We start from the raw sequence: 15,169 nt of genomic DNA on the forward strand, positions 1-15,169 counted from the left end.
AATCCAGCTTTTCTGGATCAATTATTCAACTATTATTATTAAAGCTATGATCTGACCAAAGCTTAAGTAAAAAAATATTGGAAGTGCTTTCTCCTTGTTATCTGAACACAAAACCTTTATTTCACAGAAAAGTTAATGGCCCTGAATAGAAATAATACATAATTTTGATTGTTTCATTAGTTTATTTTTTGCTCACATTGCAGTAATACTTCTCGAGTGGTCCCTACCTACTTTTAAAACACATTTCCTTCCTTAATTTTAAAGTTTTTTTAAAAAATAACTTTCCTATTCAATATGTTGCAGTTGCTGAATCAGGATAGTATAAGAAAAGAATGGTTTAAATATATCATATTAAAGAAACAAATTATCATCCAATTGCTTAGAGATTCTGAAGAGTTGAGAAGCTTTGTTTGTCATAATAATCTGTCATTGCTTTTTCTTTAACAATTATCCAGATAATTCTTACACAACTATTCTAAATGTATTGTAAGTGAAGTACCGGTAACTCTTAAAATAGTGCTATTAACTGTGAATTACTAATGGGATATAGCCTAAGGGCAAAAGAAAAAAACCTCACAGCAGTAAAATCTTAAGTTGTTTTCATAATGTCAGGATAAAATTATCCAATTTTTCCAACAAATCAATGAAAGGGGAAAAGGGAGGAGGGAATTTTACACAATGAAAGAAATTAAGACACATACCAAGGAAATATAATGCTTGGTGGATCTTGTTTGGGTCTTGATTCAAACAACCATAACAACTTTGAAAGAACTGGAGAAATTTGAACCTAGATGGATATTAAATAATGTTAACCTAATTTCTTAGGTATGGGAATAGCATTGTAGTTGGGTTTTTTTTAAGTCATTAAAAGTTGGAGATGCATAATGAAGTATTTATGGGTGAAAACTTAGTTTGAGATAGGAAAATGATGGGCAGATAAAGTGGGCAAATATGGAAAAATATTGATAATTGTTGAAGCTAGTTATGAGTACCTGGAGATTCATCATACTATTCTTCTTTATAGGGTTTGGATTTCTCATAATAAGTTTTTTAACAAATGACACTGTAAGAAGAGGAGTTAACAAAATTAGGACATCCTTCTGAGATACAGAATCACCACTGCAGTTACAGATGATATCTCTATTAGATAAACTCTCCAGCCTTTCCTTGTTTCATCATTTGACACGATAAGTTCTATCTGAATAATCCTGCTCATGCATCCTACCACATGAATCTTGGGTGTTTTTCTAGTCATGGCAATGGACGCATGTAACCTGCTACCTGAGGGCATCAAATTACATGCCCAGTGTGTGTGTGTGTGTGTGTGTGTGTGTGTGTGTGTGTGTGTGTGTGTGCAGGTTAATATCTTTCTGCCTCAGTTCCTCATCTGTAAGATGGGGAAACTCACTGTAGCCCTATGTGGTAGATATCTCCACCTTACAGATAAGGAAACTGAGACAAGTTTAAATAATTTGTCCAAGGTTCATAGCTACTAATTATTCCAATAGTTCATGGCAACAAAAGTATATAACTCTGAAAGTTTTCTATATGACTCCACCTGTATATTTTAAAGAATTTCTGCATATATTTTCTTCTTAGCTAGGTTGTTACATAAATATTTTCTTTTTGCTGAAAGTAGAAAAGCAGAAAGTCCCTACTAGTGTTTTTTCTCTTGTCTGGCCCTCAGACAATTGTCTACACCATAAAGTCTAGGGATAGTAAAGGTAAGGCTCCATATAGTTTATACAGGCAAGAGTTAGGAATACTGCATCCATTTGCATCCCAGAAAATGTAAGATCCTATGACGACGCCTGGTGGCGCTGCAGGATAAGAAGGTACAAACCAGCCCTGCAACTGCGACTCCATAAACAGGCAAAACTAAGCGGCAGAAACTGGAAGCCCACGGGAAGCTTGGATGCCACGGGAGGGAGGACTGGAAGGGCTGGGTCCTCTAATAGGACCACTTACTGGAATATTTCTGAGGTATCTTGGGAAAGAGCCACAAGTCTTGGATTCTGAAGTCTTTACAGTTCAGCAGAACCACCCTCCAGGGAGGCTTTACCAGACAAGAACAATGGAGACCAGCGGGAAGCTCATTTGCAGACAAAGGCAAGTCCTTTTATTCATTCTCCTCTTGGGTTTATCTCAGGCAGGCTTGGACCCTAGGCGCTATTCTGTGGTGGAGGAAACTGAGGGTCATGCATTTGTAACCAATTTAGTAAAGGACCTGGGTCTGGGTCAGAGGGAACTCTCCAAGCGGGGAGCTAGGGTCATTTCCAAAGGGAACAAACTACATTTGCAGCTTGATCGGGAAACTGGAGATCTGTTGCTAAATGAAAAACTGGACCGGGAGGAATTGTGCGGTCACACGGACCCCTGTGTGCTGCATTTCCAGGTGTTGCTAGAAAATCCCTTAAAGTTTTTTCAAGCTGAGTTACAGGTAATAGACATAAATGACCATTCCCCAGTATTCATAGACAGAGATATGTTGTTAAAAATATCAGAGAGCAGTCCACCTGGAACTACATTTCCACTGAAGAACGCTCAGGATATGGACGTGGGCCGAAATAATATTGAGAACTATGTAATTAGCCCCAATTCCTACTTTGGGGTCCTTACCCGCAAACGCAGCGATGGCAGTAAATATCCTGAATTGGTGCTGGACAAAGCCCTAGATCGGGAGCAGGAACCTGAGCTCAGGTTAACCCTTACAGCTCAGGATGGCGGCTCTCCACCCAGGTCTGGCATTGCTCAGATCTACATCGAAGTCGTGGACATCAACGATAACGCCCCCGAATTTGAGCAGCCTCTATATAGGGTACAGATTCCTGAGGACAGTCCCATTGGCTTCCTGATTGTCACAGTCTCTGCTACCGATGTAGACACAGGAATCAACGGAGAGATTTCCTATTCACTTTTCCAGGCTTCTGAAGAGATTTGCAAAACCTTTGAGATCCACCACAAGACAGGAAAAATTCGACTGAAAAAACAACTTGATTTCGAAAGAATACAGTTCTATGAGGTCAATATTGAGGCCAGAGATGCTGGCAGCCTTTCCGGAAAATGCACCGTTCTGACTCAAGTCATGGATGTGAACGACAATGCCCCGGAAGTCACCGTGTCTGCATTTACTAGACATATACCTGAGAACTCGCCTGAGGCTGTGGTTGCAGTTCTCAGTGTTTCAGACCTTGATTCAGAAGAAAACGGGAAAATAAATTGCTCCATTCAAGATGATCTACCCTTTCTTCTGAAATCTTCCTTGGAAAATTTTTACACCCTAGTAACAGAGAGACCACTGGATAGAGAGAGCCAGGCCGAGTACAACATCACCATCACCGTCACCGACCTGGGGACCCCCAGGCTGAAAACCCAGCACAACATAACGGTGACGGTCTCCGACGTCAACGACAACGCCCCGGCCTTCAGCCAAGCCGCCTACACCCTGCGGGTGCGCGAGAACAACAGCCCCGCCCTGCACATCGGCAGCGTGAGCGCCACGGACAGAGACTCGGGCGCCAACGCGCAGGTCACCTACTCGCTGCTGCCGCCCCAGGACCCGCAGCTGCCGCTGGCCTCGCTGGTGTCCATCAACGCGGACAACGGGCAGCTGTTCGCGCTCAGGTCCCTGGATTTCGAGGCGCTGCGGGCGTTCGAGTTCCGCGTGGGCGCGGCCGACCGCGGCTCGCCGGCGCTCAGCAGCCAGGCGCTGGTGCGCGTGCTCGTGGTGGACGACAACGACAACTCGCCCTTCGTGCTGTACCCGCTGCAGAACGGCTCCGCGCCCTGCACCGAGCTGGTGCCCAGGGCGGCCGAGGCGGGCTACCTGGTGACCAAGGTGGTGGCGGTGGACGGCGACTCGGGCCAGAACGCCTGGCTGTCGTACCAGCTGCTCAAGGCCACGGAGCCCGGGCTGTTCGGCGTGTGGGCGCACAGCGGCGAGGTGCGCACGGCCAGGCTGCTGAGCGAGCGCGACGCCGTCAAGCACAGGCTGGTGGTGCTGGTCAAGGACAATGGCGAGCCGCCGCTGTCGGCCAGCGTCACGCTGCACGTGCTGCTGGTGGACGGCTTCTCGCAGCCCTACCTGCCGCTCCCGGACGCGGCGGCGGCCGAGGCCCGCGCCGACCCGCTCACCGTCTACCTGGTGGTCGCCTTGGCGTCGGTGTCGTCGCTCTTCCTGTTCTCGGTGCTGGTGTTCGTGGCGGTGCGGCTGTGCAGGAGGAGCCGGGCGGCGTCGGGGGGCGGCTGCTCGGTGCCCGAGGGCCCCTTTCCGGGCCACCTGGTGGACGTCAGCGGCGCGGGGACCCTGTCCCACAGCTACCAGTACGAGGTGTGTCTGAGGGGAGACTCGGGGACCAATGAATTCAAGTTCCTCAAGCCCATTATCCCTAATCCTCAGCTTCAGAGCACAGGGAGGGAAGTGGAAAAAAATTCCTCCTTCCGAAATAGTTTGGGGATATAATTATTGCTAGGAACCTGTTTAATAAACACATTAACTTCTAGTTTTTTTTTTTATTAACTAAATCGTTTATGCCCATCACCACCAATAAGGTGTTGTTTAATTTTCTCTATTTGGTTCATCTTCAATTTCCAATTTTATGCCTATCTTCACAAATTTCTTTTCCCTCATATTTTAGCCCAATGAAGTATTTTTCAGTGGAATCCCAATAAGTGAAATAGGCTCTACCTTCAAAGATGGTATTATTAACATTTTCCCACTTTATAAATGTCTTTATTGACTTTGTACTTATGTTTTTTAGTTCATAGAACTTGTTCAGTTAATAAAATAATCTGCCTGTGATCTATGCATTTATTATTTGATATTCTCTTTTCCTTTTAAAACTGGTTTTTTTTTGTTTAACAACCTCAGTTTTTATTATAGCATTTTTAAACACCTATATTACTTTTTTAAAAAGTTCCATTTTCCCTGTATTGGTACCTGCATATTTAAAATTCTTCTGTTGTGTGATATGACACATAAATCTCTATTAAGTCTTATCTATATAAGAAGAACCACCTCTGTAAGATAGTGTGTGTATATGTGTTTAAGTTTGGAGACAAAGAAAGCAAAGTTTAGGTGTTCTATAGCATTGTGTAGAAACATTTAATATATTTGTTATTTTAAATTCTGTATGAAAAATACCAGAGATCCCTGTTAAGTTTTTATGGCTAACAACAGAGTCCCATTCAGTAATAGGGAAAAAAAATAGTAGAAGTCATCAGAGGTTTGTATGGTGTGGCTTTTATGTCAGCAATTTCAGTTTTTGGCATTCTCTATCCCTTTCCCTGTACAATATCCCTCAATTTAATCTGTATTCCTAGCTTATGGGAAAAATAGATCTTCTTTCTAGATATTAGGCCTTTGAATAAAAATTTCTTTGAGGCAGATGTTATCATGCTGTTCTTACTTTCAGTAGTGTTCGGATAGGCATTAGGGTGGTCTGTTCTTCTCCTCCCTTTTACTTGACACAGAGTAATTAGATCCCACTAGATGTTAATTAAGAGGGACCTTAAAATAAAGATCAGTCCCTTCATTAATTCTGTAAGTAATTTTAAAGCTAATATTAAAAAACAAAGTCATATGAAAGAAAGGAAACAGCAATTGTTAAGAATGAGTGAGTGAAAGAATAGTTTTCAAATGGTGAGGATTTAAGGCACTGAAAATTGTTTCATATCCTACTAAGTAGGGTTTGTTTATCCATGCTTTAATACAACAAGCATTGAGTGTCTGATTTGCAAACCTAAGATGACTAAGACATGGTTTCTTTCCTTACATAGTGACAGGTTGGCCTGAAGAAGGGACAAATTGGTATGAAACAGGAAGCAATAATATTTACAGGGCAATTATACAAGTTTTTATGGGAGCACAGGAGGGACAGCCTTAATCCTTCTTTCTGATTCTATTTAGGCAATGTAATTAGATGTTGAAAAAAATTGTTGAAGAATGTGTGAAACAAGTTTCTTTTGTCAGTTTTGGTCAATATTTTTGGAACAGTAAAATCTGTTGTTTTATGCCCTATGTTTTTAGAAAAGTAAAATCTGTTATTTCAGTGGTCCCAGATGTCACCACTATTTTCCCTTTGGCTCATGACATTGCATGGGAGTAGTGTCAGGAGTGAAGGACCTACTACAGAACTAAAGGTTGCATGATGAGGTGGACAGTTAACTGCTAGAAACATTTCTAAGTATTGAATTTTTAACTTTTCCTATGAAGCAGTGAAAAATCTCAACAATGTGAACAGTACTCTATCTTAACATTGCTTTCTACAAAACAAACAAAAAGAAAAGAAAAACAAAATATTTAAATGAGTCACTAAAGAAAAAAATTCCAAATATACACACACACATTAGGTATAGCCATTTGAGTCTGTTGGAGGCCACGCGGTGGCGCTGCAGGCTAAAGAGACAAAACAAAACAAAACAAAACAAAACCAACCCAACCCCACCCACCCTGGACTGGGAATGCTGCGGAAGTCGTTAACAGAAAAGGAAGATCAGGGCAGATGAGCTGGGAGAAAACCTGTAGTGGTTCAAGATTGGGAAAAGGAAAAACCCAGACCCCTGCTATACATGGCGTAGGTCTGGGGGTTGCTACTGCTGGTTCTTTATGCTGGGAGCAGTGATTGTGACCAACATTGACAAAAGACGTCTGAAGAAACAATGGAGGCTGGAGCGTTGTGCTGGCCAAGACAAAGGCAAGTCCTATTTGTCTTTCTTTGTGGGGGAGTATCCTTGGCAGGTTCTGGGTTTGGACGATATTCGGTAACAGAGGAAACAGAGAGAGGATCATTTGTGGTCAATCTGGCAAAGGATCTGGGGCTAGGGGACCAGGAGTTCATTGCAAGGGGAGCCCGGGTGGTCTCTGATGACAACAAACAACACCTGCTCCTGGATTCTCAGACTGGAGATTTGCTCACGAATGAAAAACTGGACCGGGAGAAGCTGTGTGGCCTCACAGAGCCCTGTATGCTATATTTCCAAATTTTAATGGATAACCCCTTTCAGATTTACCGAGCTGAGCTGAGGGTCAGGGACATAAATGATCATTCACCAATGTTTCGGGACCAAGAGACAGTCTTAAAAATATTAGAAAATACAGCTGAAGGGACAGCATTTCGACTAGAAAGAGCACAGGATGCAGATGGAGGACTTAACGGTATCCACAGCTACACCATCAACCCAAACTCTTTTTTCCATATTAAAATTAGTGACAGTGATGAAGGCATGATATATCCAGAGCTAGTGTTGGATAAGGCACTGGATCGGGAGAAGCAGCATGAGCTCAGTTTAACACTCACGGCACTGGATGGTGGTTCTCCACCCAGGTCTGGGACCACCACAATACGAATTGTGATCCTGGACATCAATGATAATGCCCCCCAGTTTTCTCAGACAATCTATGAGACCCAGGCCCCAGAGAACAGCCCAGTAGGGTCCCTTATTGCAAAAGTCTCTGCGGGAGATGTAGATTCTGGAGTCAATGCAGACATATCCTATTCACTTTTTGATGCTTCTGAAGATATACGAACAACCTTTCAAGTCAATCCTTTTTCTGGGAACATTGTTCTCACAGCGTTGCTTGACTATGAGCTAGTAAAGTCTTACAAAATAAATATACAGGCAATGGATGGAGGGGGCCTTACTGCAACATGTACGGTTTTGGTGGAGGTATTAGATATCAATGACAATCCCCCTGAACTGATCATATCGTCACTTTCCGACTACGTTGCTGAGAATTCTCCTGAGATCGTACTGGCTGTTTTTAGAATTAAAGATAGAGATTCTGGAGAAAACGGAAAGATGCTTTGCTACATTCGAGATAATCTGCCATTCCTTCTAAAACCCTCTCTGGAAAATTTTTACATCCTAATGACAGAAGGAGGGCTGGATAGAGAGAGCCAGGCCGAGTACAACATCACCATCACCGTCACCGACCTGGGGACCCCCAGGCTGAAAACCCAGCACAACATAACGGTGACGGTCTCCGACGTCAACGACAACGCCCCGGCCTTCAGCCAAGCCGCCTACACCCTGCGGGTGCGCGAGAACAACAGCCCCGCCCTGCACATCGGCAGCGTGAGCGCCACCGACAGAGACTCGGGCGCCAACGCGCAGGTCACCTACTCGCTGCTGCCGCCCCAGGACCCGCAGCTGCCGCTGGCCTCGCTGGTGTCCATCAACGCGGACAACGGGCAGCTGTTCGCGCTCAGGTCCCTGGATTTCGAGGCGCTGCGGGCGTTCGAGTTCCGCGTGGGCGCGGCCGACCGCGGCTCGCCGGCGCTCAGCAGCCAGGCGCTGGTGCGCGTGCTCGTGGTGGACGACAACGACAACTCGCCCTTCGTGCTGTACCCGCTGCAGAACGGCTCCGCGCCCTGCACCGAGCTGGTGCCCAGGGCGGCCGAGGCGGGCTACCTGGTGACCAAGGTGGTGGCGGTGGACGGTGACTCGGGCCAGAACGCCTGGCTGTCGTACCAGCTGCTCAAGGCCACGGAGCCCGGGCTGTTCGGCGTGTGGGCGCACAGCGGCGAGGTGCGCACGGCCAGGCTGCTGAGCGAGCGCGACGCCGTCAAGCACAGGCTGGTGGTGCTGGTCAAGGACAATGGCGAGCCGCCGCTGTCGGCCAGCGTCACGCTGCACGTGCTGCTGGTGGACGGCTTCTCGCAGCCCTACCTGCCGCTCCCGGACGCGGCGGCGGCCGAGGCCCGCGCCGACCCGCTCACCGTCTACCTGGTGGTCGCCTTGGCGTCGGTGTCGTCGCTCTTCCTGTTCTCGGTGCTGGTGTTCGTGGCGGTGCGGCTGTGCAGGAGGAGCCGGGCGGCGTCGGGGGGCGGCTGCTCGGTGCCCGAGGGCCCCTTTCCGGGCCACCTGGTGGACGTCAGCGGCGCGGGGACCCTGTCCCACAGCTACCAGTACGAGGTGTGTCTGACGGGAGGATCTGGGACCAATGAATTCAAGTTCCTCAAGCCCATTATCCCCAATATCCAGGCACAGAGCTCTGGAAGGAATAATGAGGAAAAGCCCACCTTTCGAAATAGCTATGGATTTAATTTTCAGTAAGAATTCTTTTTTTAAGTGTTGTACTCTAATATCCATATTAGTTTAGTTTTAAAACTCCTAGTTATTTTGCAGTTTCAAGCCTAATTTTAAGTGCTATATAACTGTTTTACAATGTTATTTCATCCTTTTTGCATTAATCAATAGGTAGCTTTAATTAGCACCCTTTTCTAAATAATAGTTTTAAGGTTTAACCATTTCAAAATGTGCAAGCATTTAGTTATTATTTCTTAAGTATATTTCATACACTAATCTCTTGATCCTAATCACCTTGTACTTCCTTCACGTAAGAAGACATACCCGCACTTTTGACCTTATCTAACATTCTATTTAATCATATATTTAAAAACCATGTCATATAGCATTTAAAAATAAATATTTTTCTATTACACTGCTCATGACACAATGAGATCATCTTGTGAGTGATATTGGACTCACAAGATACCTTGTAGTCATATTATGATTTCATTTCCCTTAAATACACTACTCTTACCTTTTTCTAGTGTTCACTTTTGCTGACATGTAAAAATAAGTCATGTCTTACAATTCCAAGAAAATGTAATAGTCTGCATGAAAATGAAAATAAAAACATTTTGAAAATTTTTGTGAGAATATTGGTGGACTGTTGGAAAGATAATCACTTTTCATTTCATTTTGTAAATTTATTTTAGTTGTTAGGAAAATTTAAAATCAAGATGAACTAAAAGTCATGAAGAAAAACAATAAATTCTTCAATCTCCAGGCCCCTCCTACAGAGTAGTTTCTCTAGAATTGCTCTCAATATTTCTAAGTAGTATGTTTATACCACTGTATCATAACATTCAGTTTATACTTTAATCACTTCTTATGATAAAAAAGGATTTAACTTCTCTACTTTCCAACTAACACATATCCAAACATTTCATGTGCCCTCTCTCTTATTCTCCCAATAGAGGTGTCACTTTTTTAAGTTAAACTAGTAGTTTTTGTCTGTATTACCAAGATTACTTCAAAATACACATTAGTTTAATATGATTACATTTCCTTTCTTGAAAAACTTCATTCTGAGGGTTGACCATTGTTTTCACTTGCATCATTTTCTTTTTACTATTATTGATTTTTCATACTCTCATTTGAATAACGTTTCTCTTAAATATTAAAAAATGTCAGATACGTATCAATTTATTTCAAATCTTCACCCAGATCCTTTTGTATCTCTGATTCATTAACACTGGTTGTTCCTTTTTTTAAGTTTTTATTTAAATTCCAGTTAGTTAACATACAGTGTAATATTAATTTCAGGTGTACAATTTAGTGATTCAGCACTTCCATACAATACCTGGTGCTCATCACAACAAGTGCACTCCTTAATCCCCATCACCTATTTCATGCATCCCCCCACTTACCTCCCCTCTGGTAACCATCAGTGTGTTCTCTATAGTTTAGAGTTCATGGGGGCACCTGGGTGGCTCAGTCCTTTAAGTATCTGACTCTCGGTTTTGGCTCAGGTCATCGTCTCAGGGTCATGATCTCAGGGTCCTGGGATCCTGCCTTGATTCGGGCTCCCTGGTCAGAGTCTACTTGGGATTCCTTCTCTCCCTTTCCCTCTGCACCCCACCCCTCGAGCTTTCTCTATAAAATAAATAAATCTTTTTTAAAAAGAGTTTGTTTCTTGGTTTTCCTCTCTCTTTTTTTCCCCCAGGATCCTTTGTTTTGTTTCTTAAATTCCACATATGAGTGAGATCATATAGTATTTGTCTTTCTCTGACTGACTTATTTTGTTTAACATAATACTGTCTGGCTCCAACCATGTGGTTGCAAATGACAAAATTTCATTCTTTTTTATGGCTGAGTAATATTCCAGTGTGTGTGTGTGTGTGTGTGTGTGTGTGTGTGTGTGTGTGTGTGTGTGTGTGTGTGTATACCACATCTTACTTTATCCATTCATCAGTTGATGGACATTTGGGTTCTTTCCATAATTTGGCTATGGTTGATAATGCTGTTATAAATACTAGGGTGCATGTATCCCTTCAAATTAGTATTTTTGTATTCTTTGGGTAAATACCTAGTAGTGCAATTGATAGATCATAAGGTAGTTCTATTTTTAACTTTTGGGGGGAACTTCCATACTGTTTTCCAGAAGGGCTGCACCAGCTTGCGTTCCCACCAACAATGTAAGTGGGTTCTCCTTTCCCCAAATCCTTGCCAACACGTTATTTCTTGTGTTGTTGATTTTAGCCATTCTGACAGGTGTGAAGTGATATCTCATTGTAGTTTTGGTTTGTATTTCCCTGATGATGAGTGATGTTGAGCATCTTTTCATGTATCTATTGGCCATCTGTATGTCTTCTATTGAAAAATGTCAATTTATGTTTTCTGCCCATTTTTAAACTGGATTATTTATTTTTGGGTGTTGAGTTGTGTAAGTTTTTAAATATATTTTGGATACCAAGTATTTATTCATGAGAGAGAGAGCAAGCCAGTGAGGGCACGATGGGGGGGATGGCAAGGGTCAGAGGGAGAGGGAGAAGCAGACTCCCTGCTGAGCAGGGGGCCCAACAAAAGACAGATGCAGATGCGGGGGCTGACCTGAGTGGAAGGTAGACCCTTAACCAACTGAGCCACCAAGGCGCCCCTTGGATACTAAGTCTTTATCAGATATGTCATCACAAATATCTTCTCCCATCCCATAAGTTTGCCATAAGGTTGCCTTTTAGCTTCCTTGATTGTTTCCAACACTGGTTGTTCTATAGGCTGTCACCTTGGGACTTTTTCCTTTAATACTTTAATACTTTCTTGTGTTGGTTTACAAGATCCAATCTATTCTTTTTTGTTAGTTTACTCCCTTATTTAACTGATACACAGCTCTCAATAGTTTCATAAAGATGATTCAGAGGAGGTAAAAGTTTTTGAAAACTTGCTTGGTAAAGGTCTCTTGTTTTTCTTTTCATCTGATTGATAGTTTTGGCTGTAAAATTCTAGCTTGAAAGCAGTGTTCTTGCATATAGAGTTGCTGTTCAGTAGACTGATTACCTTCTGAGAATTTTCCAGCGACTTCCTGCTGAGCCCAGAGCCCAAGTTGGGCTCAGTCTCATAAACTTTGAGATCATGACCTGAGCCAAAACCAAGAGTCAGAAGCTTAGCTGACTGAGCCACGCAGGTGCCCCTTCCTTCTGATTCTTAGCTCTTTTAATGTCACTCCCATTTTTTCATTCTGGAAGTGTGAAAATATCCGAGTATCAGTTATTAATCTATTTATTTATTTATTTATCTATCTGGTCTTAAGGGTGTACCCTATTAACATTTAAACTCTCATTTTCAGTTCTGAGAAATTTTCTTGTTACGTTTTGACCATAATTTCTCCCTTGAATTTTCTACACTCTCACTTTAACCAGAATTTCATTAGTTAAATATTGGATCTCTTGGATTGATACTCTGAACACTATTTTTTTTCCTTTCTTATATTCTCGGTCTCTTGCTCTACTTTTTGGACAATTTATTTTATCATCCAGCCTTTATATTTAAGTTGTTTTTTTGGCTGACAATATTTATTTTTAAGAGCCCTTTTTGGTTCTCTAAGTGTTTTCCATATTATCTTGTTATAGATTTGTAAATATATTAGCTTCCCTCATCTATAATTAATTTATTATTTTAAAATACCTTATACAGGGCGCCTGGGTGGCTCAGTTGGTTAAGCGACTGCCTTCAGCTCAGGTCATGATCCTGGAGTCCCGGGATTGAGTCCCGCATCGGGCTCCCTGCTCGGCAGGGAGTCTGCTTCTCCCTCTGACCCTCTTCCCTCTCGTGCTCTCTATCTCTCATTCTCTCTCTCTCAAATAAATAAATAAAATCTTTAAAAAAATAAAATAAAATACCTTATACAAAAAAGCATTATGCAGTAAAAATTACTGTTACATCCATTGTTAAAATGAGAGTGAGTTACATAGAAGTTAAGAACTTATCCAGGTTATATAGCTAGTAGGGGGCACTTAAGCCCTAATCTATTTTCAATCTTACAGTAAGAATACATACTTCATGCAGTTACTGTTGAGTAAATGTATATGTGTTACTTAGTACAATGGGTATCACATAATAATTCTCAATAAGTATTAGCTCTTATTAGATTTTACCATTCTGGGGATATTAATCAGACATTTTTAAAGACTTTTTTCTGTTTTCTCTCTATTATATATGTCTCTTCCTGTTCCTTTTTGTTTTGTTTTTTGGTGATGGCAGTTTGACCTTCCTAGTCATGTTGTAGGAATTTCTTCAAATGTCCTGTGGTCCTGGGTTATCTTCTCATATTTAAAAATGATGAGATACCATCCTGTCTGCTTTTTTTTTTGTGAAAACATGAGGCCTGTTGATGGTAGGACTTCATTCTAATGTAACCATGCTAGGATAGGGCTATTGATTTGGGAGACCCCTCCAAAATATCAGTGTGTAAGTCTTTATCTGAGCTTTCCATATTTTCCAGGTTAGAATTCTATAGTAGCTTCTGTGTGATGGAAAGTTAGAGAGAAGGTCAGGTATATACCTTGTGTCCTACAACCAGAGAGTATTGCATGGTAAGGGTAATATGGAAATCTCATCATTCAGGATGCAAAATTTTGCTTAACCTCCATCTTTTTAGTTTTATACCTCAACATGCACTCAGCTCTGCCTAAGGCCTCCAAAACTAGGGATAGTCCCATTTAATTTCTCCAAAGAACTAACTTCCCATTCTCTGCCTCTGAGATACTTTCCTATCTATGTAGAATGATGAGAGGATCAGAGTATCCAACTCTCCATTTACATACTGTCACCTAATAACTTATTTTTTAGTCCTTAACTGACACTTGGCTCTTCTAAATCTTGTACCTAAATGGGATATTGTAGAAAAACCCACTAGTTTTGTGTGAATATCTCCAATGCAGGAACTTTAGTTTAGATGTTTCTTGGAACTGCTAACTCAATTGCTCTTTTTTCTAATTTCTGTCATCAATATTATGGGTGTTCACTTGTGCATTCTGAGTCTTTATGAATTCATACCACTTTAGGTTTTTCTGTCATTTTAGTATTTTAAAAGGAAGGAGGATAACTGAGTGTAGTCAACCTACCTACTTTTCAGTTTCTACCCTTTTGTAGTAATCAATTTTTCAATAATGTGTCTTACATTTTAAAAAATGTAATTTGAACTTACCATTTTTAAATGTAAAATTTTTAGAAACCTCCTTGATCCATTCTTGAGAGCATTATTGAGAGCTTCTAGGATCTATTTCAAACAATTTCTCTCAACCTTGCACTTTGGCTAGGACTCAAACCACCCAAAGCTTAAAAGGTGGTCCCAGTTTTAAAACAAAGCAAAGTCCAAAGATCGGTCTTCAGATTCTGAGACTAAAATCTCCACCTATAATGATATGCCTCTATACCTTTTGAAATGATTGCTTCAAAAGCAGGTTTATGATCTTAATTGTCTAATCAGAGTAAAACTAAGTTTTTGCTCTATGATTGGGAAAGAGAATTTCTCTCTTTTGGGGTTGAAAGAGAAAACAGGTGACCATAGTTGTAGCTGAATAAATCTTGTGAGCCTGAGGGAAGGTGGTTTTAGGAGTAAGCCTGCTTTAAATGAAAGTAACATGTTTGTGTTTGTGTACGTATTAAATACTTTGTATAAATTATGAGAAATTAGAACTAAATTATGACTTTACCTAATGTGTTCCACCCCAGTATTTTACTTCATTTTCTCCCAGTTCACAGCTGACTGTTGTGAAGGAAATCTACAGAGATGACTTCTCGCTCTGTAACAACTATCTATTTGTGTTTCATCTCATGATCTACCCAATTCATATCTTCTGAGAGGAATCCCAAAGTGACTCGTGTATACTTTCCCTTTCCATTACAACCGAAAGAAGGCCAAGTAGTGATGCAATCTTGTTTCAGGTTTTCAATTTTCTCAGAAAGATTGGGAACTCCTGGGAGCCAGGAATCAGATCTTGTATTTAAAAGAATACTAACAGCATCAGGAACTTTAAAGAGTATAAAACATTTTTTATGGAAGATAGAATATATTTGTAATCACTTAAACAAAATTAGTAAAACAACATTTGTTTCTGAAGGACATTGATATTAATGGAATTTAGGTAGCTTTCACCTA

General features: G+C 41.7%; 2 protein-coding genes across 2 annotated transcripts; both read left to right on the plus strand.

Annotated features, from left to right (window-relative positions):
* The first annotated feature begins 2,074 nt into the window (after window positions 1–2,074).
* Window positions 2,075–4,462, plus strand: LOC148164326 (protocadherin beta-8-like). The gene has a single exon (XM_088023622.1). The coding sequence runs from the start codon at window positions 2,075–2,077 to the stop codon at window positions 4,460–4,462; it is 2,388 nt and encodes a 795-aa protein (XP_087879748.1).
* A 2,198-nt stretch (window positions 4,463–6,660) lies between these two features.
* On the plus strand, window positions 6,661–9,057 carry LOC114204197 (protocadherin beta-10-like). Its single transcript, XM_028097364.2, has one exon. It carries the CDS (start codon window positions 6,661–6,663, stop codon window positions 9,055–9,057), a length of 2,397 nt encoding a protein of 798 aa, XP_027953165.2.
* Window positions 9,058–15,169: the final 6,112 nt, after the last annotated feature.

The sequence above is a fragment of the Eumetopias jubatus genome, unplaced genomic scaffold (genome assembly GCF_037043125.1).
Source record: "Eumetopias jubatus isolate StellerSeaLion01/CBP00866 unplaced genomic scaffold, mEumJub1_p1.0 scaffold_5, whole genome shotgun sequence".
Taxonomy (NCBI): Eukaryota; Metazoa; Chordata; class Mammalia; order Carnivora; family Otariidae; genus Eumetopias; species Eumetopias jubatus.

Coding starts and splice junctions, on each gene's coding strand:
- LOC148164326 (XM_088023622.1), top strand. CDS start 2,075: ATGGAGACCAGCGGGAAGCTCATTTGCAGACAAAGGCAAGTCCTTTTA.
- LOC114204197 (XM_028097364.2), top strand. CDS start 6,661: ATGGAGGCTGGAGCGTTGTGCTGGCCAAGACAAAGGCAAGTCCTATTT.